The sequence below is a fragment of the Suncus etruscus genome, chromosome 1 (assembly GCF_024139225.1).
Source record: "Suncus etruscus isolate mSunEtr1 chromosome 1, mSunEtr1.pri.cur, whole genome shotgun sequence".
Taxonomy (NCBI): Eukaryota; Metazoa; Chordata; class Mammalia; order Eulipotyphla; family Soricidae; genus Suncus; species Suncus etruscus.
The window spans coordinates 187689125-187712788 of NC_064848.1; the positions used below are offsets into that span (position 1 = coordinate 187689125).

The 23664-nt window shown below is 42.4% G+C and overlaps 1 protein-coding gene across 1 annotated transcript in view; it reads right to left on the reverse strand.

Annotated features, from left to right (window-relative positions):
• TOP2A (DNA topoisomerase II alpha) overlaps positions 1-22967 on the reverse strand; it is a 39406-nt gene extending 16439 nt beyond the window's left edge. Inside the window, exons 1-23 of the mRNA XM_049778939.1 lie at positions 22947-22967; positions 20528-20683; positions 20107-20197; positions 19049-19112; positions 16127-16272; positions 14289-14386; positions 13853-14065; positions 13269-13442; positions 11857-11958; positions 11616-11753; positions 9072-9210; positions 7006-7163; positions 6092-6217; positions 5731-5841; positions 5471-5576; positions 5280-5389; positions 4957-5049; positions 3247-3361; positions 2998-3119; positions 2191-2339; positions 1412-1643; positions 429-563; positions 100-300 (exon numbers count right to left, since the gene is read on the reverse strand). Of these exons, the coding sequence (XP_049634896.1) occupies positions 100-300; positions 429-563; positions 1412-1643; positions 2191-2339; positions 2998-3119; positions 3247-3361; positions 4957-5049; positions 5280-5389; positions 5471-5576; positions 5731-5841; positions 6092-6217; positions 7006-7163; positions 9072-9210; positions 11616-11753; positions 11857-11958; positions 13269-13442; positions 13853-14065; positions 14289-14386; positions 16127-16272; positions 19049-19112; positions 20107-20197; positions 20528-20683; positions 22947-22967 (3000 nt within the window). The remainder of the gene's footprint in view (positions 1-99; positions 301-428; positions 564-1411; positions 1644-2190; positions 2340-2997; positions 3120-3246; positions 3362-4956; positions 5050-5279; positions 5390-5470; positions 5577-5730; positions 5842-6091; positions 6218-7005; positions 7164-9071; positions 9211-11615; positions 11754-11856; positions 11959-13268; positions 13443-13852; positions 14066-14288; positions 14387-16126; positions 16273-19048; positions 19113-20106; positions 20198-20527; positions 20684-22946) is intronic.
• Between the last annotated feature and the right edge of the window lie 697 nt (positions 22968-23664).

The following is a 23664-nucleotide window of genomic DNA, read 5'->3' on the forward strand; positions in this document are numbered from 1 at the left end:
AAAAAATATTAAAACGTAGCTGAAATAACCTATAACAATATATAAATACTTAATAAAAAAAAAAACCAAGACATCTATCTCACATAAAAGGAGATATACCATAGAGTTGCATGTGAGACTAGTTTGGAGTTTAAAGACTTTGTGGAGTCCAGCTCTCTCTGCTTCTGCCAGTTTCTCTTCAGTCATCTTCACAACAAACTTCACGGTTGTATCTGTATGGTATTCTCTATAGTCTGTTATAAGAGGGGGTGTCTTCTCAGTGCCATTCAACATGGGCTCAAGAACTTGTTCCTTATAAGTCTATAAAAGAGAAATAATCCTTTGTAAATTATCTAAAATACAGGCTCCTAAATATTCAATAGATAATAGTATAAAAAGCACTTACCTCATCACAAAATACAAAAAAATAAATCCCCAAATTTACTTACCTGGGTCCATGTTCTGATGGGAAGTTCTGAGATTTCAATGGTTGTTGAATTAAGAATTGCCACTTCACCACTAATCACATATTGATTTGGAGCCAGCTCTTCAATTGTACCCTTGAAGTTCTTGTAACTTGGAAGCTAAATTGACAATTTTTCAAAAAGAACAAATTATTATAATCTTTTAAATATGAAAAAAGAAAACCTCATACATAAACCACTAAAGTTAGAGAGATAGTGCAGGAAGTAAGGCAATTGCCTTGAATGTCTCTGCAGAGGTCGCCACCCTGGTTCTAATACAAGAAACACATATGGTTCCTGATAACACCAGAGGTTAGTCCTGAGCACAGTCAGATAACATTTGAGTACCTCTGGGTATGCCTTTTTTTTTTTTTTTGGTTTTTGGGCCACACCCAGTGCTGCTTAGGGATTACTCCTGGCTGTCTGCTCAGAAATAGCTCCTGGCAGGCATGGGGGACCATATGGGACACACCGAGATTCGAACCAACCACCTTAGGTCCTGGATCGGCTGCTTGCAAGGCAAACACCGCTGTGCTATCTCTCCGGGTCCTGGGTATGCCATTTTTATGGTGTTAGGGATTGAACTCATGGACTCATATGTGAATAGCAAGTGTTTAGGATTCACTCCTGTGCTCACAAATCATTCCTAATATGTGGTACTAGGGATTGAACCTAGGTTGGCCATGTGCCAGGCAAGGGCCTTAACCTCCTCTGTATTATCTCTTAGGACAAAGTTTTACTAACCTGAAATTAGAGATAAAACTTAAGGTCCTTAATATACACATAATAGCCAGAGAAAAAGCACAGCAGGTAGGGTGTTTGCCTTGCATTACAGCCAACTAGTGTTTGATCCCAGGCAACCCATGTCGTTCCCTGAGCCTGCCAGGAGTGATTTCTGAGTGCAGTGCCAGGAGTAACACCTGAGCACCGCCAGGTGGGCCCCAAAACAAAATACACTTAATAGTTACCATTGGTAAAGGTTCTTCTCCATCCATCAAACGCCTGATGTTATTTACAACTTCACGAATGTCAAAATTAGGTATTTTGCAGGACCACCCTGTACCAATTCCTTCAGCACCATTTATCAGTACCATGGGGATAATAGGAATGTACCATTCAGGCTCAACACGCTGGTTGTCATCATATAAAAACCTTAAGGTATGATCATCTTTTGGTGGAAATAACAACCTAGTCAAAGGGCTAAAGAGAACAAAGAATGTCATCTTACAAATATAATGCCTTTCATACTTTATGGAAAAAACATATTTCTTATCTAATCCTGAAAATAATCAGATTTACAACAGTAGTTAATTGAATTTTAATTTTTGGCCACAAGCAGTGGTGCTCAGGAATAGTTTCTGGTGGATATGGGGTCACACCTGGAAATGCTAAGATATATCTCCTGGATCTATAGTCAGGGGGGTACTGAGGATTGAATCTGGGTCAGCCATGTGCAAGGCAAGTACTTTAACCTCCTGTACTATCTCTGTAGCCCCCATGGGAATTCTATACTTTTAAGGAAAACAAAGCCTGTGTCTATGAAACTGAAAAACTAGTTTTATGCTTTTTACCGCAAAGAGTAGGGTAATCAAACTTTAATAAACAGTTTAATCAAAAATTTAAAGTTAATTATCCACTACCTATATCAGAAGTACCTTTTCTGAGCCATTAGAATTTTGTATATTTGATCACCAAGATCTCATAAAAAATGAAAATGACAATTCACTATAAATTAAAGCATACCAACCTGAGCATCGTGAAGATGTATCGAGGACTAGCAGAATCCTTGCCACCATGTAGCCTGGTACCAAACTGACCAATGGGTTGCAAGAGGTTCAGGTTATTGCTACCCACAAAATTTTGGGCCAAGTTGATAATAGTCATCATCAGTGACATCTGTGAGAAAACAAAATGCATTAATCTCGAGGTATAGAATTTTAACAATATAGATGCATTATTAAGATGAAACAAATGTTTATTGACTTTATTAAAGATTCTGATTTTAAGTCTAAGACTTTGCATTTTTTTTTTTTTGGCTTTTGGGTCACACCCGGTAGCGCTCAGGGTTTACTCCTGGCTCTACACTCAGAAATTACTCCCGTTAGGCTCGGGGGACCATATGGGATACCGGGATTTGAATTACCGTCCTTCTGCATGCAAGGCAAATGCCCTACCTCCATGCTATTGCTATCTCTCCAGCCCCTTTGTATTTTGTTTTATGCTACTCAGGGCTTGGCTTGGTGCTGGGAATGAACACAGGTTGGCCCTGAAAAGCCAAGTGCCCTACCTAATGTTGTACTATATTCCAGCTCCAGCAGGTATAGGATTTTTTTTTTGTTTTTGGGCCACACCCAGCAGTGTGACGTCCTGGGTTGGCTGCTTGCTAGGAAAACACCACTGTGATATCTCTCCGGCCCCCACATTTTTTAATTCAATAGATTTGCCCAATTTGTTCTCTGCTATACCAACATATACTTTCATTTTGTATTTGAAAAATAACTGCAGACATTTCTGCTATTATGCTTTCTGAAAACATTATACTTTATATATTTACCTCACCATGATGATAAGAGGACATCTCAGCCACTGACCCAGCTAATTGGGCAACTTTCACCTCTCGTTTGTCATTCCTTTTGAAACAAGTAAATAAAACCTTTCTTTGACCTGGTTTTAGACCTTCAAAAAAAAAAAAAGCAAACATACATACATTAGTATCCTGGAATATCCTATAACATATGTATATATATATATTTTTCTAATACTATCCATATTATGATACAAACACAGACTAATTAGAACTCACCATCTACCATAGATGGAATAGATCTCTCATTATCAGAATTTGAGAAAAGGATAAGCTCCTTGTTTATGAAGTCATTATATGTCAGATATGTGGTAGTTTGTCCATATAGATAATCCTGTGGGAGCAAAAAGAGCATTAAGAAAAAGGATCAGGGGCCGGCGAGGTGGCGCTAGAAGTAAGGTGTCTAGGTGTCTGCCTTGCAAGCGCTAGCCAAGGAAGGACCGCAGTTCAATCCCCTGGCATCCCATATGGTCCCCCCAAGCCAGGGGCAATTTCTGAGCACTTAGCCAGGAGTAACCCCTGAGCATCAAATGGGTGTGGCCCGAAAAACTAAAAAAAAGAAAAAAAAAGGTAAAGGATCAATGATCTTTTTTTGTTCGTTCATTTTTTATTTTTTGGCCATACTGTGTATTGCTTAGGGATTACTACTGGGGCCCGGAGAGATAGCACAGCGGTGTTTGCCTTGCAAGCAGCCGATCCAGGACCTAAGGTGGTTGGTTCAAATCCCGGTGTCCCATATGGTCCCCCATGCCTGCCAGGAGCTATTTCTGAGCAGACAGCCAGGAGTAACCCCTGAACACCGGTAGGTGTAGCCCAAAAACAAAACAAAAAAAAAATGGGATTACTACTGGCTCTGCGCTTAGAAGTCACTCCTGGCTGGGGGTGGGGGACCATTTGGGATGCTGGGGATCAAATCAGCATTGCAAGGCAAACACCCTACCACTGTGCTACCTACCACTCTGGCCCTGAGGATCAATGATCAATAAATACAAGCTTAGTATATAAAACAAAAAGAAGTCCCTTAAAAACATTTTATTATAAGGGGCTGGAGAGATAACACAGCGGTAGTACAATTTTGGCTTGCAAGTGGCTCATTTAGGACCGACGTTGGGTCAAATTCCAGCATCCCATATGGTCCCCCGTGCCTGCCAGGAGTGATTTCTGAGCAGAGCCAGGAGTAACCCCTGAGCGTCGATGGGTATGGCCCCAAAACCAAAACAAACAAAAATTTATTATTATTTGATTTTTGGGCATACCCAGTGTTGCTCCTGCCTTTGTGCTTAGGGATTAATTTTGGTACTTTTAAGGGCACTGGGGATCAAAACTGGGTCAACCATGTGAAAAGCATATCCACTGTTCACATCAGCCCAAGAAGTATTATTTTATTAATTCTTTAGGGGGACATCCCCAGTGATAATCAATCCAGTGATTCTAGGGCTATTAGGAGCATATCCAATGACATCAGGGTGCTGATGGTATGTAAAGTGCTGGAGATTAAACTATAATAATTCTTGAGAATCTCAAACATATAATTAATTTTTTAAGCCACATCCAGTCAGGGCTTACTCCTGACTCTGTGCTCAGGGAGTCACTTGTGGCAGGTCTAGGGGAATCATATGGGGTGCTGGTGATAGAAGCCAGGTTGGCCCATGCAAATTAAACACCCTAACCACCATATTATCACACTGACCCCATACATGTAAATATGTAGAAGCATTACATGTTTTAAAGATAAAGCAAATTTAATTGCTGCATAATCAGAAATTAAGTGCATTGCTTTTGTAATTTCTTTCAGGTCCAACACTAAAATTTTACATTCAAACTATTTGATGTAAATTTGCTATATAAATCCTAAAAAATCAGTAAGCAGTACTTTTTTTTTTTTTTTAGTAAGTAGTACATTTTGTGTAATATACTTAAAATTTTTACCTCAGGAAGACCAAGTAACTTTCTCTGCTTTCTATCTTCCATGAAATGAGTTAACCATTCTTTTCGATCATCTGTCTGTTTTTTGCTAAAGGCCTACAAATAAGATGAAATGAAAATATAATAACGATGTTATAAGGATTAGATAACTTCCAAAAAATCTTTTACATAAAAAAAAATAAAAAATTCCATGCTCTAAAAAGTGATTTTTTTTCTGTGAAATGCTAACTAAAAACAATTCTATAAAATGTAAATGTTTCAACTGATTAGCTAAAATGGTGACTTCTAAAATTACAATGCACACATAAAATTCAATTTCAATTCACCAGGCTGATTGCGGCATCATCTTCAGGTCCCGAATATTTGAATTGGATACGATGTCTTTTCATATCTGCGAAGTATTCTTTAGCTTCTTTTGCTGTGCTGGTGCCCAAACCTTCCAAGCAGAGAATACCGAGTTACTTTTATAATCCTGAACAAAATGCTAAGTTCTATATGGGATTCATTACAAACAAACCTTTGTAATACTTGACTTTCCATTTTCTATGATTTGGATTTGCACTCTTCCATTCTTCAAATTCAGGAAGGCTATAAAATGACATTTCTTGCTTGTTTTTAGATACCTGTGGTAAAGAACACATTGATTGTACTTTTGCATACTGCTAGAACCTGAGTCCCATCCCCTTCACCTCACTGTATGAAACTGTGATTATACAGATACAAGGTTGAGAAGTAGGGCTTTAAAATATCTATATGCTATTTTAGAAATTAGTATACCTTTACAATGGGTGTGATAAATTCTTCCAGAAAACGATGCCGTAGAAGAGAGGGCCAATTGTGATGGATAAAATTAATCAGTAAGCCTTTAATATGGGAACCGTCTTGGTCCTAAGAATATTTGGAAAGCCACAAAAGAATTGTTCAGAAACTGAAAACATTATTAATCTGACAATTTCTCAAAAATTTATTAGTAAAAATCAGGTTCATTTACTCTATACATATAAATAGGACAGGTATAATATATGATTAAAGGTTAATTTAACTACAGATAATAAATAATAGAAATAGAATTTTCTTTTCCACAGCAGGAAAACAAGACATATTTAATAATGTAAAATAAATTGAAAATAAATCTGACCTGATCTGTCATGATCATTAACTTCCCATAACGAAGAGACTTTAAAGAATCTTCATCTTCATAGTTTTTCTTATACTGAAGACCCACAATCTTGATGATATTGTTAATTTCAGCATTTTCCATGATCTGAAAAAAATTCCCAAAAAGCATATTTTGGTTGAAACTTGTCAAGAACTTGTGGCTTAAATGATAGCATAGTGGGTAGGGAGTTTGTCTTGTATGTAGCTGACCTGAATTTGATCTGCAGTTCCCTAAGCTTGCCAGAAGTAATTTCTGAGCACAGAGCTAGAGCTAGGAGTAGTAACCAGAGTGCTGCCAAATGTTGCCCAAAAACAAACAAACAAAAAACCCAAAACAAAACAAAAAATAAACAAGCAAAAAAACCTTAAAGAACAAAGCAATACAATCTGGTTTTCTTGAGTTCAGGCATTATCCTATGCTTCAGTAAATTAAAATGAATCAATTAAGTTAGATACTCTGGGCCCGGAGAGATAGCACAGCAGTGTTTGCCTTGCAAGCAGCCGATCCAGGACCAAAGGTGGTTGGTTCAAATCCCGGTGTCCCATATGGTCCCCCGTGCCTGCCAGGAGCTATTTCTGAGCAGATAGCCAGGAGTAACCCCTGAGCACCGCCGGGTGTGGCCCCAACCCCCCCCCCAAAAAAAAAGATAGATACTCTGTGGATGGAATAATAGTGCATCTTGCCTTGCATGAGGCCAACCCAGATTGAATCCCCAGCAACCTATACGGTCCATCAAGTTCCCAAGAGAAATAAAATAAGCATTAGGACCATAAACAAAACCATACAAATAAACACACACTTCTGTATCATAAACAAAATCACACATCCACAAAAATAAAAACACAGAAAGAAAAGAAATCCTAATTATAAAACAGCAGTTGTTGGCATTCTACCTGCTTATGAGAAGCTTCTCGAACATTGAGCATTTTTCCTCTAAGTGGAAAAACTCCATATTTGTCTCTTCCAACCACACCAAGTCCTGAAACAGCCAAAGTTTTGGCTGAGTCTCCTTCAGTCAGAATAAGTGTACACTCAGCAGAGTTTCGGCCCCCTAAAATAAAAGTAAACAAATTAATATTAGCATATTTAGTCCAACTTCTATGTCGTAATAAGTCAAATATTGAATAAATGTGTGGTTACCACTGAAGTGTAACCTCTACAATGAATATGATTGAGCACAACCAGAACAAGAGCATAGGGGTTAAAGTGATAGAGCAGGTAAGATGCTTGTCTTACACATAGTCAACCTGGGATCAGTCCACAGCATCTCAAGTTTTTGCTATATTCAGCTCATGATCTTTGCCTGTATCATCTTTCCATTCATCAATAAATTTAACAGAAAATAGGGATGGGTCTGGAACGATTGCACAGCGGTATGTATGCAGCCGACCCAGGATGGACCTGGGTTTGATCATTTGGACCATTCCACACAGTCCTCCGAGCCCGCCAGGAGTGATTTTTGAATGCAGAGTCAGGAGTTAACAACCCTCTGAGCACTGAGGGGTGTGGCCCCCCAAAGAACCCAAAACAAAACAAAATAAATAGGGATGGGGAATACTGTGGGTAAGACACATGCCTTGCACATGGCCAGCCTGGATTTGACCTAGGCACTCTTCAAGCTCTCCAGGTATGATCCCTTTTCATAGAGCCGGGGGTAATTCCTGAACATAGCCTGGTTTGGCCACAATCTCATCATTCAAATTTATTTATTTATTTTGGTTTTTGGGTCACACCTGGCAGCAGCGCTCAGGGGTTACTCCTAGCACTATGCTCAGAAATCACTCCTTGGGCCAGAGAGATAGCATGGAGGTAAGGTGTTTGCCTTTCATGCAGAAGGTCATCGTTAGAATCCCAGCATCCCATATGGTCCCCCGAGGCTGCCAGGAGCAATTTCTGAGTGTGGAGCCAGAAGTAACCCCTGAGCGCTGGCAGGTGTGACCAACCCCCCCCCCAAAAAAAAACAAAAACAAAAAAACCCAGAAATTGCTCCTGGCAGGCTCGGGGGACCATATGGGATGCCAGGATTCGAACCACTGTCCTGCATGCAAGGCAACCGCCTACCTCCATGCTCTCTCTCCAGCCCCGTCCATCATCATTCAAATTTAACCATTTTGTTTGGTCTTCCTTTTCTTTTTTCTTTCTTTTGCCACACCCAGCCATGCTCAAGGGATATAGTGCCTGGGATTGAACCTGGATTGGCCACATGTAAGACAAACAACCTACCCACTATACTACTACTCTGCACCTTTAAGTCTTTTTCTTTTCCCTTTTTTGGCTCTTGGGCCATACCCAGCATTGCTCAGGGTATGCACTCAGAAATTATTCTTTTTTTTAATACATATCTTTATTTAAACAGCTTGATTACAGATAAGATTGTAGTTGGGTTTCGGTCATGCAAAGAACACCACTCTTCACCAGATATTATTCTTGGAGGATTATTGAGAGAACCATATGGATGCTAGGTATCAGAGCAGACTGGCTGTCTGTAAAACAAAAATACCTGAACTGGGCCGGAGAGATAGCACAGCGGTAAGGCGTTTTGCCTTAGATGCAGAAGGACAGTGATTCGAATCCAGGGATCCCATATGGTCCCCTGAGCCTGCCAGGAGTGATTTCTGAGCGTAGAGCCAGGAGTAACCTCTGAGCACTCACTGCTGGGTGTGGCCCAAAAACCCAATCCCCCCAACCCCCCCAAAAAAAGAGTACCTGAACCATAAAACTTAAAAGTTTCAGGGCCAGAGAGATAGCACAAGTGGTAGGACATTTGCATGCAGCCGTTGTAGGAGGGACCCTATTCTATTCCTGGCATCCCATATGGTCTCCTAGCCAGCCAGGGGTGATTTCTGAGCCAGGAGTAACCTCTGAGTGCTGCCAGGTGTGGCCAAAAAACCAACCAACCAATCAACCAATAAATAAAGTTTAAAAAAAATAAGATTTGGACATGTTATTGAGTATATACCTGCATCATTGGCATCATCAAGTTTAGGAATTCCTTTAATTTTGTTGTGCTTCACAGCTGAACACTTCTTGTTTAACTGGACCTGGGCCTTAAACTTCACCCAGTTTAATATGCTCTCTACAATACCACATCCAATTGCCTGAAAATGAGATAAAGAAAACAAGTCAGAAATCAAGGACAAAGGAACTCTCATAAATGTAATTCAAAGACTTAAGAGAAATAGAACAAAATTTCTGGGAAGAGGGTGACATTTTTATTTCAAGTTATTATTGCTGAAGGAAGTAATTCATTTCTTCAATAAATATTTTTATTTTATGGCCCAGAGAGATAGCACAGCGGTGTTTGCCTTGCAAGCAGCCGATCCAAGACCAAAGGTGGTTGGTTCGAATTCCGGTGTCCAATATGGTCCCCCGTGCCTGCCAGGAGCTATTTCTGAGCAGACAGCCAGGAGTAACCCCTGAGCACCACCGGATATGGCCCAAACCCCCCCCCAAAAAAAATTTTTTTTAATTTAATTTTGCAGCTAAAACAAGTCAGACACAGCCCTTAGTCCTCCTGGAGTTAGGATACAATGGACCAGACTGACCAGAGTGATAGTACCGCAAATAGGGTCCTTGCTTTGCATGTGGCCAACCCTAGTTAATCCTAGTTTGCCTTGCATGCAGGCAATGTGGGACAGACCCGGGTTCAATCCCTGTCATCCCATACGATCCCCTGAGCCTGGGAGGAGTGATTGCAGAGCCAGGGAGTTCTTTGCATACTGGTAACTATCCAAATTGAATAACTCAGTTTTATAGATTGAATGAGCAATTTGAGGCATTAAAGTGAAGTTGTTCGGTAAGCAGTTTGATGAGCTAAAATCAGAAGTGATCTTATTTTTTTGGGGGGGGTCACACCCGGCTGCACTCAAGGGTTACTCCTGGCTCTACACTCAGAAATCAATCCTGGCAGGCTCAGGGGACCATATGAGATGCTGGGATTCAAATCACTGTCCTTCTGGATGCAAGGCAAACATGCCCTACCTCCATGCTATCTCTCTGGCCCCAGAAGCGATCTTCTTAAAATAGGAACATGAAGTTATATAACACATTCAGGGCTTTTATAACCGATATAGGGGCAATTAAAACATTTCTTTGTTTTATTTGCACACTTATTTTATACATCTATATCAGGGGTGGCGAACAAGTTTGACAAAGAGCCAAAATTTTAAACTGTGAAGAGTCAGAGAGCCACACCACGCAGTGACCTGCCAAAACAGACAAACACTAACACAAAAGCATATAATTTTAACAATAATCTATTAAACACCTATTGCATTTTGCCATTTTGAATGAGGGTAAAAATCCTGCAGTGATGGTGAGGGTGTGCTGCGTCCTCAACACTAAGAACACATGGCAAAATGTGACACACGGGTCCCCTGCTTGCTGGCCCGTGCAGTTGTTTCCGAGGGATGGGAGACGGGAGGACGCAGACTGGGGGCAGGACTCTGTACTCGGAGATCTCTCCTCAGAGGTCCCCCACAGAAGCAGCAAAACAAAATCCAAACTTGGCAAAGAGCCACAGTATACAAAATAATGATAAGAGGCAAAGAGCCGCATTCATTTTGGCTGGAAAGCCGCATGTTCACCACCCCTGATCTATATACTAGGGGATACATAAAAAAAATTTTTTTGGGTCACACCTGGCAGTGCTCAGGGGTCACTCCTGGCTCTATGCTCAGAAATCGGTCCTGGCAGGCTTGGGGGACCATATGGGATGCTGGGATTCAAACAACCGTTCTGCCTGCAAGGCAAACACCCTACCTTCATGCTATCTCTAACGCCCCCCCCCCAATTTTAGAATGTAAAAATTTAATAAGTTCTTAGGGACCAAACTAAGTTTGATCCTGCCACCCCAAAAAAACACCAGAAGTTATTCCTGAGTGTAGAGCCAGGAACAACCCTTGAGCACTGCCAAATGTGACCAAAACAAAACAAAATAAAAAAGAAGCCTTGACTTAAATTGAGTGGTGAGATGTACTAGGAAAATATAGGGAAATAGATATAATTAAGGTTCTGTCTGATAGGAAAGTGAAGTAAGCTGTGCTCCTGACCTACACTTCTTCCCCTCAAGAAGACTTAAAAAAAGGGGCAGAAGTAATAGTATAGTGGGAGAGCACATGGCTTGCATGTGGCAGGCTCAAGTTAGATCCCTGACACCCCAAATCCTTTGAGCACCTTCAGGAGTATCCCTGAGCACAGCTGGATGTGGCCCCCACCGTAAAAAAAAAAAAAAAAAAAAAAAAAAAAAAAGACTTAAAAGAGCAAACAAAGGGCCAGAGAGATAGTATAGTAGGTAAAGTGCCAGCCTTGCATGAAGGCATGAAGTTGCTCCGAGTTCAATTTCCAGCATCCTATAAGGTTCCCTGAATACTCTCCCCGAGGAGTAGTAAACCCTGAGAATCACTGGGTGTGGAAAAAAAACTAATAACATGAAGGTGGTCTGTTTCTATAGAACTGAGAAGACAATGAAAAATAAGGTGCTCTGATGTTTATTTCAACTCACAGATTTGATGAATTTTTCACTTAAATGGCACGTTGATCCAAAACTCTTGGCTTGTAAAGTCATGTTTTCTTTTGTCTGAGAGTCAAAGGTTGGATTTTCAATTAAGGAATTCACAAAAATCCACATGTGATTTTTTACCTGCAATAAAGGTCAACATCAAATCATTACTACTTATTCATGTTTATTTATAGCTTTTCTCTTCTTGACTTTCAAAACAGAACACTTTGCTAAAATACAATACCTGGTGTGCTTTTACTGCCACACCACCTTTGTTTTTCTTCTTGACAACTTCAACAAGTTTAGTCACAATTTGATCAGTTATATAGTCTACATGTCTGCCACCCTAAAGAGAAAAAAATATCAAATTGTAAAAGTTTGATAATCTCAAAATCGTAACAAGCAAAAATTAAACGTTAAAAAATTCTAGAGTGGTTGAAATGATACTGCAAGGGTTGGGTGCTTACCTTGCATGCAACTAACCTGAGTTTGATCCCCAGCATACCATATAGTCCCCCAAAGCCACCATGAGTGATTCCTGAGCACAGAGTCATAAATAACCTGAGTACCATGGGTGTGGCCCCAAAACAAACAAAAATCTAGAGAATGGGATGTAGCTCGATGGCAGCATATACATGTGAAATTCTGTGTTTCATTCCCAAGCATAGGTGTGAGATTTTTTTTTTTTTGGTTTTTGGGCCACACCCGGTAATGCTCAGGGTTACTCCTGGCTACGTGCCCAGGAATCGCTACTGGTTTGGGGGACCATATGGGACGCTGGGGGGATTGAACTGTGGTCCGTCCTAGGTTAGTGCAGCAAGGCAGATGCCTTAACGCCTTATGCCACTGCATCAATGCCACTTTTTTTTTTGTCACACCCAGTGGTGCTCAGGGGTTACTCCTGGCTCTGCGCTCAGTAATTGCTTTTGGCAGACTTGGGGAACCAAAAGGGATGCCAGAATTTGAACCATCTTCTGTCCTAGGGCATGCAAGGCAAATGCCCTACCACTGTGCAATCTCTCCGACAGGAGTGGGATTCTAGTGTAAGCTTCCTTTTATAGTCAAAAGTACCAGTTAATTTTTTATTAATAGTAAAAAACGTGTGTGTGTGTGTGTGTGTGTGTGTGTGTGTGTGTGTGTGTGTGTGTGTGTGTGTGTGTCTAGAGGATGACCAAGTGGCAAAAGTGGCTGCCTTATAAATTTTTTGGGGGGTATTTTTTGGCCACACCCATTTGATGCTCAGGGGTTACTCCTGGCTAAGCGCTCAGAAATTGCCCCTGGCTTGAGACAATATGGGACGCCAGGGGATCGACCCACGGTCCTTCCTTGGCTAGCACTTGCAAGGCAGACACCTTACCTGTAGCGCCACCTCACCGGCCCCTGCCTTATGTCAAATGAAAAACCACTCCTGGTGGCTCTGTTGTTTAAGACCACTAATGCTACAACAGAACTTACAAACTCCAGCATACCACACAGATAGAAGGGTGAGAGCACCACAAATTAGTGCCTGAGCACTGTAAAGTGTGTGGGTGACCCCCAACTATCAAAACAAAGGGGGAAAAAAAAAAAACAGAAAGAATGCATGTATACACATATACACTCACACATAAGGAAAAATATAGCCTTTAATTCAAGATAATTTATGAATAAAATTACCTTGGAAGTAGCAATGCTATTGACGAAGCTAATTTGTTGAAAGCCTTTTTCACTCATTGTTAAGCACACTTCCCAACGGTGATTTACTTGTTCATGAACAATTTTCAGTGGATTGCCAGTTTCATCTACCTTATCTTTCAAATACATATCCACATAGCTACGGAATCCTTTTATCTATACAGTAATAAAAAGAAAAGGCAATAAACAAAGTTATAAAAATAGATTCAGTGACTTAAGAATTTTTCAGAAATGAGTGAAATGGTACTGGGAACTAGGGAGATAGCTTAATGGGCAGAAATAATGCCGTGCAAGATCAAACAACACTGCTGTCATAACAGTGACAAGGGGAAGAAAAGCACAAAAAGATTTGTTTAAGCAAAGCATATTTTCAGAGATAGTAGAGTGGATGGAAAAGGTGCTTGCATACTGCAGGGAGTGACCTCTCACTATTGTGTTAAGTAAACAGGCCCTGAAACATACTTAGAAAATTTTAAGGAAAACATATGAGAGGGGAAAGATTAATCTGCCCTTGAAATAAATTACTACAAAGTTCCCAGTGTCTCTAGTACCAAGAAAATACCTACTGGTAGCCTGTTTCCATTAAGAAAGACTTTGACATCTTTAGTAGATCCAGCAATATCATATGCTCTTCTCACCATCAGTGCAACAATATCTTTGTCCAGGCTTTGCATTTTAAACTTAGACAAATCAGGCTGAAAGGTAATACATGTATAATCTTCTCCACTAAAGGGCTTGAGTTCCATCTCACCAGCTTTCCCCATGTTATTCATCCATGTCTGTGGAAAAAAAGAATAGGAAAGATGAAAAACTCAAGACATGTCACAAACAACTTAGAACTATGTAAAATAAATAATAAAGTTTTAGCAAAGGACCCAATATACATCGCTGAATAATCTTACAGCATTAAAAGTTTATATATTGTATTAAACTAAACATGAATGCTCTTACAGTTGCTATTGTACAATTCATTATCAAAGAACAAGATATCTATTTACTTGCCTGTTTAAACATTTTCTTGTATTCTCTACTGGCTGTTTCCACGGTAAATTTGGTACTAAATATGTTACACAATTTGGCTCCATAGCCATTTCGGCCACCTAGGCAAATAAATATACAATTCAATTTTATTACAATCTCATCACCCTTATTTCTTTCCTTTGGCTTACTATTGAGACACACCCCAAGCCCAACAATTGCTGGGTTGTTAGGGGGGCATTTATTATACTATGATTTATCAAGTTGTTTTTAATATAGTTGTTTTAGGTATTAAATGTTCCAATATCAATCCCACCACCAGTGTGATCTTCCCTCCACTAATGCCTCTAATTTCCCACCCCTAAACCAGCCTGGCAAATGCTGGTGTTTTTGTTGTGTTTTGCACTCCAGCCCAAGGTCTCACATATGCAAGACAAGTGCCACATGACTGAGCTATATCCATGGCAATATGTCCCTTCTGTACTTTTTTTGGGGGGGGAGGTTGGGGCCATACCTGGCAATGCTCAGGGGTTACTCCTGCTCTGTGCTCAGAAATTACTCCTGGTAGGTTTGGGGGACCATATGGGTTGAATCCATAAGGATTGAATCCAGGTGGGCCACATACAAGGCAAATGCCCTACCCTCTGTGCTATCATTCCGGCCCCCCTCTATACTTTTAATTTTATGCCAAAGATATCATTTATTATTTATGTTTGTTTTTGGGCCACACCTGTTGACGCTCAGGGGACCATATGGGATGCTGGGGGATCTCACTGCAGTCTATCTGCTGTCATTCACATGCAAGACAAACGCCTATCACTGCTCCGGCTTCTATTATTTACTTTTTGTTTTGTTCTGCAATCATACCCAGCAATGCTCAGGGGTTATTCCTGGCTCAGCACTCAGGAATCACTCCTGATGGTGCTTAGAGGACCAAATGAGATGTTGGGGATCAAACCTGAGTCAGCTGCAAACAAGGTCAGTGCCCTACCCACACTGTTTGGTCTCCTAAAGACATGTCATTTAAAATATGTATTGCATGTGTGTAGAGATAGTCAAATGTGTAGGGTGCTTGCCTTGCTTGCAGCTGACCCAGGTTTAATCTCTGATACCACATCCTGGTCCTTGGAACCCTGGCAGAAGTAATCCTGAATGAAGAGCCAGGAATAAAGCACTGATAACCACCAGGTGTGGCCTCCAAACAAAACAAAATAACAAAAATACAGGGAAGGTGTAGGAAAATAACTCAGTAGGCCAAAAACATGCCTTTTTTGGGGGGGGGGGGGCACACCCGTTTAATGCTCAGGGGTTACTCCTGGCTAAGCGCTCAGAAATTGCCCCTGGCTTGGGGGGACCATATGGGTTGCCGGGGGATCGAACCGTGGTCCTTCCTTGGCTAGTGCTTGCAAGGCAGACACCTTAACTTTAGCGTCACCTCACCGGCCCCCAAAAGCATGCCTTATCTACTGATCTCTGGCACTCCATGGAGTCCTTGAACACAGAGCCAGGAGTAATTCCTGATCATGGTCAGTGTGGCTTCAAAGAATAAAATATTTCAGTGGTAGTGGACATAGCTTAGGGGCTGGGATATGCAAGGACCTGAGTCCTATCCATCATACTGTCTACTAGCCCCCAGCACAGCAGAGCCAGACACTCGACTATATGGAAGTAGCCCTAGATCCACTAGGGATTGCTTGGAAGCTCCTCCACCAAAAATAACAAATAAATAATAGGGGCTGGGGATGTGACTTAGTGATAGAATATATTGTATGCTTTTTATGTATGAAGTCCTAGAACCAATCTCCTGTATTGCAAAAGAGATATTTTGGAAGGGACATATATTCTTTTCTTTAATACTTTACCTGTTACTTTCTTTTCATCATCATCATAGTTGCTAGAGGTTAGGAGCTGTCCAAAGATGAGAGCTGGGACATACATCTTCTCAACTTTGTGTTCAACAACAGGAATACCTTTTCCATTATTCCATATACTAACTAAATTGTTTTCTCTAAGGAAAGATGAAAAATTTTCTATATTTAAAAGTAAATTCCTGAATACAAATATATTTAAGTATTTTGAACCATCACTATTTCTAAACTATAGATTTACAAATCTTAATCTCTGATTTTTTTTTTTACAAATATATCTTCTAATATTCAGAATGTACTACTTTTCCCACCATGCTTGGTTTCTGAAATAAGAACAAAAATGCAAAAGTAAACCTTTGTTGATATATAGACACATAAAGTTGAAAATGTGTTTAAAATGTTAGAAAATGGAAAAGGGAAATGACTTATATCCTAAGTAAAATATTTGGAGATAGTATTATATTGATTTTATTTACTTAGCTATTTACTTATTTTATTTATGCAGATTTTGAAACTTAGGGCTTCACACATGCAAAGCAAATGCTCAACATCTGAGTTGAGCATTTCTGGTTCCTGTTATAACAATTTTAAGATTATGCACATATACCAAAAACAAAATAAAAAAAAAAGATTATGCACATATTATCCTAGGTTCCTTAATCTTCTTACTCTGCAAAATACATTGCAAACTAAACATAAAAGGGAACAAAATCAATTATAAAACTTTCCTGCCTAATGGGCCCGGAGAGAGAGCACAGTGGCATTTGCCTTGCAACCAGCCAATCCAGGACCAAAGGTGGTTGGTTGGAATCCTGGTGTCCCATATGGTCCTCCATGCCTGCCAGGAACTATTTCTGAGCAGACAGCCGGGAGTAACCCTGAACATCGCCGGGTGTGGCCCAAACACCAAAACAAAACAAAAACAAAAACTTCCCTGCCCGTCTATAAAATGCAAAATTTGGGGCCTGGAGAGATAGCACAGCGGTGTTTGCCTTGCAAGCAGCCGATCCAGGACCAAAGGTGGTTGGTTCGAATCCCGGTGTCCCATATGGTCTCCCTGTGCCTGCCAGGAGCTATTTCTGAGTAGACAGCCAGGAGTAACCCCTGAGCACCGCCGGATGTGGCCCAAAAACCAAAACCAAAAAAAACATACTAAAATGCAAAATTTGGACTGACACTTAATCACTGTAAGTTAATTTGAAGAGATTAGAGGATAATATATTTTATCTGGATACACACTATGGTTCTCGTTTGATAGTAGTATCTGTGAAAAACATTAAGGAGCTGGAGAGATAGCATAACCAGTATGGTCTGCGCCTTGCATAGACTGTATATGATTTTGTGAGCCCTGAACATTAATAATTGGCTATTGTCCCCTCCACCACCAAACGTAACATTAGCGCTACATGTTTGTTTTCATTTGGCTTTTGGATCATACTAGTAGATTCAATGATAACTCCTGGCTCTGCACTCAGGAATTTTTCCTGGCGATAGAGGACAATATGGGATGCTGGATCAAACCCGAGTCGGTCGTGTGCAAATCAAAAAAGAACCCATTGTACTACCACTCAGCCTCTTAGTTCAATATTCTTTTTATTTCTTTTTTAGGGAAGAGCCAACTTCCACCATTGCTCAAGGGTCTTTGCCTTTGTGGGGTACTGGAGGGGGGGGATAAAACCTAGGTTAGTTGCATGCAAGATAGACATCTTGTTCCCTGTACTAGCTCTTAGGTTAATCATTGTTTTTGTTGCTTTGGCCCCAATTTTTGGAGAGAGAGGTTTGGACCATGTTTAATCCTGACTGTGCTCAGAAGGATCATATGTAATGCTGGGGATTGAACCAGAATTGCCCCATGCAAGGATATATATATAGGTTTTAGGGCCACACCTGGTGGTACTCAGAGATCAATTCTGGCTGGGCTTGAGGGAACATAAATGTTGAGGATTAAATATGGGTTAACGACATGTCAGGTACCGTTAAGATCCCTATGTGTTGTCCTTTCTCTTTGGTAACTCCCATCATCATTATTACTTCAAAGAGTATTATTTCGGGGGCTGAAGATAGCATGGAGGTAGGGCGTTTGCCTTGCATGCAGAAGGATGGTGGTTCAAATCTTGGCATCCCATATGGTCCTCTGAGCCTACCAGGAGCGCGTAGAGCAGGAGTAACCCCTGGGAGCTGCCGGGTGTGACCCCCCCAAAAGAATATTATTTCGGGGGACTGAAGCGGTGGCGCGTGGTAGGGCGTTTGCCTTGCACGTGGCTGACCTAGGATGGACTTTGGTTCGTTCACCAGGTGTCCCTTATGGTCTCCCAAGCCAGGAGTGATTTCTGAGCACATAGCTCAGTAACCCCTGACGTCAACTGGGTGTGGCCCCTCAAAAGAAAAATATAAAAGTATATATAGTGAGAGATAGCACAGCGGTAGGGTGTTTGCCTTGCACGCGGCCGACTCAGGACCAGCGATAGTTTGATTCCTGGCATTCCATATGATCTTTCGAGCCTGCCAGGAGCGATTTCTGAGCAGAGTCAGGGTAACAGGAGTGTCACAGGGTGTGACCCAAAAAAACAAAAACAAAAAAAAAAGAAAAAGAAAAAAATTCTATCAAGTCCTTTGGATGATTTAATTACACCAATACTTATATTTCCCCTCAATGACTTAGATATAGTTTAAATAATGGGTGATAAAAGTGAAACCTGACCATTCAACCAAGGAACACTCAGCAGTCATGACCAGAAATATCATATTTAAATGGTAAAATTGATCTTTATCACCTCCTGCTGGTTTACTATTTGAATAGCAGCAGGAGAAAACAACTTTAGATTCCAATAGATACTTAGGGGATTGGAGATGCTTTCCAGTGGATGAAGGATAAATGAAAGCAACAGCAACAATAAAACATAACAAGAGACTTACGGGTCAATTGTGACTCTAATGCAAGACATTTTTGGGTCCCTTTGTTTGTTGTCTGCAGCATTGACTGAAAGAGAGTAAAATACACACTTTTTAAAAATCAAAGTTTTTAAGAACCCCCCCCCAAAATCCTGAGGGGTAAAAAGACCCCAAACTCGGGGCTGGAGAGATAGCACAGTAGTAGGGCATTTGTTTGCCTTGTGTGTAGAGGAACGGTGGTTCAAATCCCGGCATCCCATATGGTCCCCTGAGCCTGCCAGGGGCAATTTCTGAGCACAGTCAGGAACAACCCCTGAGCAATGCCAGGTGTGACCCAATAAACAAACCAAAAAAAAAAAACAAAACAAAAAAAAACCCAACTGCACAAAGATTAAGTATTAATTTAGCAATATTTTTGGATGCATTTGCGATTAAACCCATGAACATACATAAGACATGCTTTATTATTGAGTTACATTTCCATCCTTTAATTTAACAATTCCTAATCATAATACTGATATGAAAAAAAGAATTCAACTTCCTAGGCTCCAATGTCTGTTACTGTCTGAAATGAAAGGAGCTCCTGGCTACAAAAGGTTTGCTAGAAATGAGCCTTTGCGGGCCCAGAGGGATAGTACAGCGGTGTTTGCCTTGCAAGCATCTGATCCAGGACCAAAGGTGGTTGGGGGGCCGGGCGGTGGCGCTGGAGGTAAGGTGCCTGCGCTAGCCTAGGAAGGACCGCGGTTCGATCCCCCGGCGTCCCATATGGTCCCCCAAGAAGCCAGGAGCAACTTCTGAGCGCATAGCCAGGAGTAACCACAGGGTGTGGCCCAAAAACAAAAACAAAACAAAACAAAAAAACAAAGGTGGTTGGTTCGAATCCCGGTGTCCCATATGGTCCCCCGTGCCTGCCAGGAGCTATTTCTAAGCAGACAGCCAGGAGTAAGCCCTGAGCACCGCAGAGTGTGACCCAAAAACCAAAAAAAAAACCCAAAAGAACCAAAAAAAAAAAAAAAAAAAAGAAATGAGCCTTTGCAAAGAAGGATTTGATTATTGGTATTTACGTACTAGAATTTACCTACCTAGGATCTCATCAAAGATTTTGTACAGGCCAGGAACAAAAGTGACTTCCCTGTAGTTGATGCCAACATCTTCATCGTAAACCCACATTTGCTAGAAATAAGGCAAAGCATGTTACTTTCCAGGCGCATTTATCCTGTATTATTCTGATCACTTCTGTGAAAGTCAGAAACAGAGAAGGCCTTTAGCTGATGCCAATACCTTCTTCATAAAGTCATATTTACTAGAAACAGGCAATTTTTCTGTTTACATTTATTCTGTTTTTATTTTTATGATCACTGTTACCTACTCTACATACACTAGCTTAGGTCAGCTCTCATAAAGCTACACAGAAAGCAGAGAAGGAGAAAGCACAGGAAGAGAACACATCAGTACCAAGTGATCTCAACTCAAGTGAAGCGTATTTCAGGAGCAAGACTTTACCTGGGTCACCAGTTCCACTGAGCCAATGTAGGTGTCTGGGCGGAGCAAGATATGCTCCAGCTGCGTTTTCTTTTGATAGATTCTTTCAATGGACAATCTTTTCTTGGCATCGTCATTTTTCTTAGTCTTGCTGATCTGCATATTTTCATCCACGGGCTAGCAAGTTTTTAAAGAAATAAAGGAAAGAGTTTTGTTTGTTGTGTTTTGGTTTGGGGGCCAGGTCCAGCTGTGCTCAGAGGAATTACTCCTGGCTCTGTGCTCAGGAATCACTCCTGGTGGGCTTGGGGACCATATGGGGATTGAAGTGGGGTCGATGGCATGCAAGGCAAAAAAAAAAGGGGGGGGCCCGGGGAGGCACTAGAGTAAGGTATCTGCCTTGCAAGCGCTAGCCAAGGAAAGATCACGACTGCGGTTTGATCCCCTGGCGTCCCATATGGTCACCCCAAGCCAGGGGCAAATTCTGAGCACTTAGCCAGGAGTAACCCCTGAGCATCAAACGGGTGTGGCCTGAAACACAAAACAAAACAAAAACCCACATATTTTGGGCACGGAGATAGCACAGTGGCGTTTGCCTTGCAAGCAGCTGATCCAGGACCAAAGGTGGTTGGTTCGAATCCCGGTGTCCCATATGGTCCTCCGTGCCAGGAGCTATTTCTGAGCAGACAGCCAGGAGTAACCCCTGAGCACCGCAGGGTGTGACCCCCCCCCCCCAAAAAAAAGGCTGACCTGCTGTGCTATACTATACCTCTGGCCTGATTTTTTAAAATTAATATATTTAAGCACCATGATTACAAACATGTTTGTAGTTGGTTTCAGTTATATAAAATGACACCCCCTATCAGCTGTGTATCACCACCAACAATGCCCCCGATTTCCCTTTTCCCCCACCCCCTGCCTATATTCAAGACAGGTATTCTATTTCTCCCACTCCCTATCATTGTCATGATAGCTGTCAGTCAGTGTAGTTATTTCTCTAACTGAACTCACCACTCTTTGTGGTAACCTTCATACCGTGGGCAGGTCCTCCCAACCCTCATCTCTATTTAATCTGTGTATTATTACAATGTCTTTTATTTTTGTTTTCTTTTCGAGTCACATGCGGCAGCGCTCAGGGGTTCCTCCTGGCTCTATGCTCAGAAATCGCTTCTGGCAGGCTCAGGAGGACCCTATGGGATGCCAGGATTGGAATATCAACTTCCTTCTGCATGCAAGGCAAACGCCCTACCTCCATGCTATCTCCTTGGCCCTAATGTCTTATTTTTCTTAAATCCCACAGATGAGTGAGACTAGTCTGGGTCTATCACTCTCACGCAACACAATAGTTTCCATGTCCATCTGTGCATGTATAAGGAAAATGTCACGACTTCTACGTAGCATTCCATTGTGTCTAAGATAAGGACCACACAGCTTCTTTAGCTACTCATCTGTGGAAGGGCATCTGGGTTTGCTTCCAGATTCTGGCTATGGCAAAACAGCGCTGCAATAAATATAAGGCATGCAGAAGGCGGCGATTTTCTGTATTGTGTGTGTTTGTGTTCCTAGGGTACTCTTTTTTTCTTTTTTTTTTTAAATTTTTTTGGGTTTTGGGTCACACTCAGGGGTTCCTCCTGGCTCTCGGCTCAGAAATCAGCCCCTGGCAGGCTCAGGGGGACCATATGGGATGCAGGGATTCGAACCACCGTCCAGGGGTTCCTCCTAGCTTTGCACTCAGAATTCGCTCCTGGCAGGCTCAGGGGGATCATATGGGATGCCGAGATTCGAACCCCCGTCCTTGTGCATGCAAAGCAAACGCCTTACCTCCATGCTATCTCTCGGGGTACTTTTGTTTTGTTTTTGTAAACCAGAGGTTGGGCAGAATCTAGAAATCTAGAATGTAAGGGAGAAAGAAGCAGGGGAGTAGCTCGGCTCTTGCACCTCAGCGGGGTTGGGGTCCTGAGGAGGTTCAACCTTCGGGGCTCCCCCCAACCCCGCTCCGCCGTCGTCGTCGTTGTCATCGTCGTCTCGGGCCTGCGCACTGCCTGGATTCGGGGGGCAGCAGTTTGGGGGGGCTTGTGTGTGTGTGTGTATGTGGGGTGGTGGTGGTCCCATGCTAACGTTTGTGAGCCCAGCATGGGGGGGAGACACCTCGGGGGTCAAGAGGAATCCCGTGATCGGCTCGGGGGTTCTCCAGGCCCCGAGGTCACCCCGAAAACCGCCTCCAGCCCCACCCCCAGCCCTGAGGAAACAGCCCAACTCTACCTGAAGCTCCCCGAATCCCCCTCACCGGAAGTGGCTCTGAATCCCCAGACTTACCTCGCCGCGTCCTCACGACCACGTCGCCCCAAGTTAAACGAGGCCCGAGCCCCCCCCCCCCCCCAAAGACGACCCACCACACGCTGAGGCGCCACAGCCTAGGCCCCTTCCCTCCCGCCAGCCCTACCTGCAGGGGCGACACCTCCATGGTGACGGTCGTGCAATGGCTCGAGAAAAGCCTCTGGCACCGCAAGCGACCAAGCGACCAAGCGACCAAGCGACGAAGCGACGACCCCGGCGGAATCCCCCCCACGAGACGAGGCCGCGCCACCAGCTGCCTTCTCCTCAGCCTCGTCGGTTAGACTGGCGCCTCGAGTTCTATTTGAACCTTTTCGTCTAAGCCCGCCCAAACCCTCTCAACCAATCCCGAGCTCGCGCTCAGAGGCTCTTTCCGAGTCAACCAATCACAGCTTGTTTTATAGGAGAGCCGGGGCGGGTTTTGTTCGAATGAACCAATCACAGAGGAGAGGTGGGGTTAGGACGGTTTTTCAAAAGGCACCAATTGGGTAGCTTTGAGGGCGGATTGACAGCCCGTCTGGCCAATGATAAGCGCTGGTTTGGTTCGGTCGCGCTCAGATACCCGGAACTGAGCTGAGGCGGCGGGAGAAGGTGTGTTCTGAGAGAGTCGCTGAAGTAGAAAGAGGAAGAAAGACACTTAGGCGCCGGAGTCGCTTCAGATCTTTTTTTTTTTTTTGGTTTTTGGGCCACCCCCGGCGGTGCTCAGGGGTTCCTCCTGGCTCTCTGCTCAGAAATAGCTCCTGGCAGGCACAGGGGGCCATATGGGACACCGGGATTCGAACCAACCACCTTTGGTCCTGGATCGGCTGCTTGCAAGGCAGATGCCG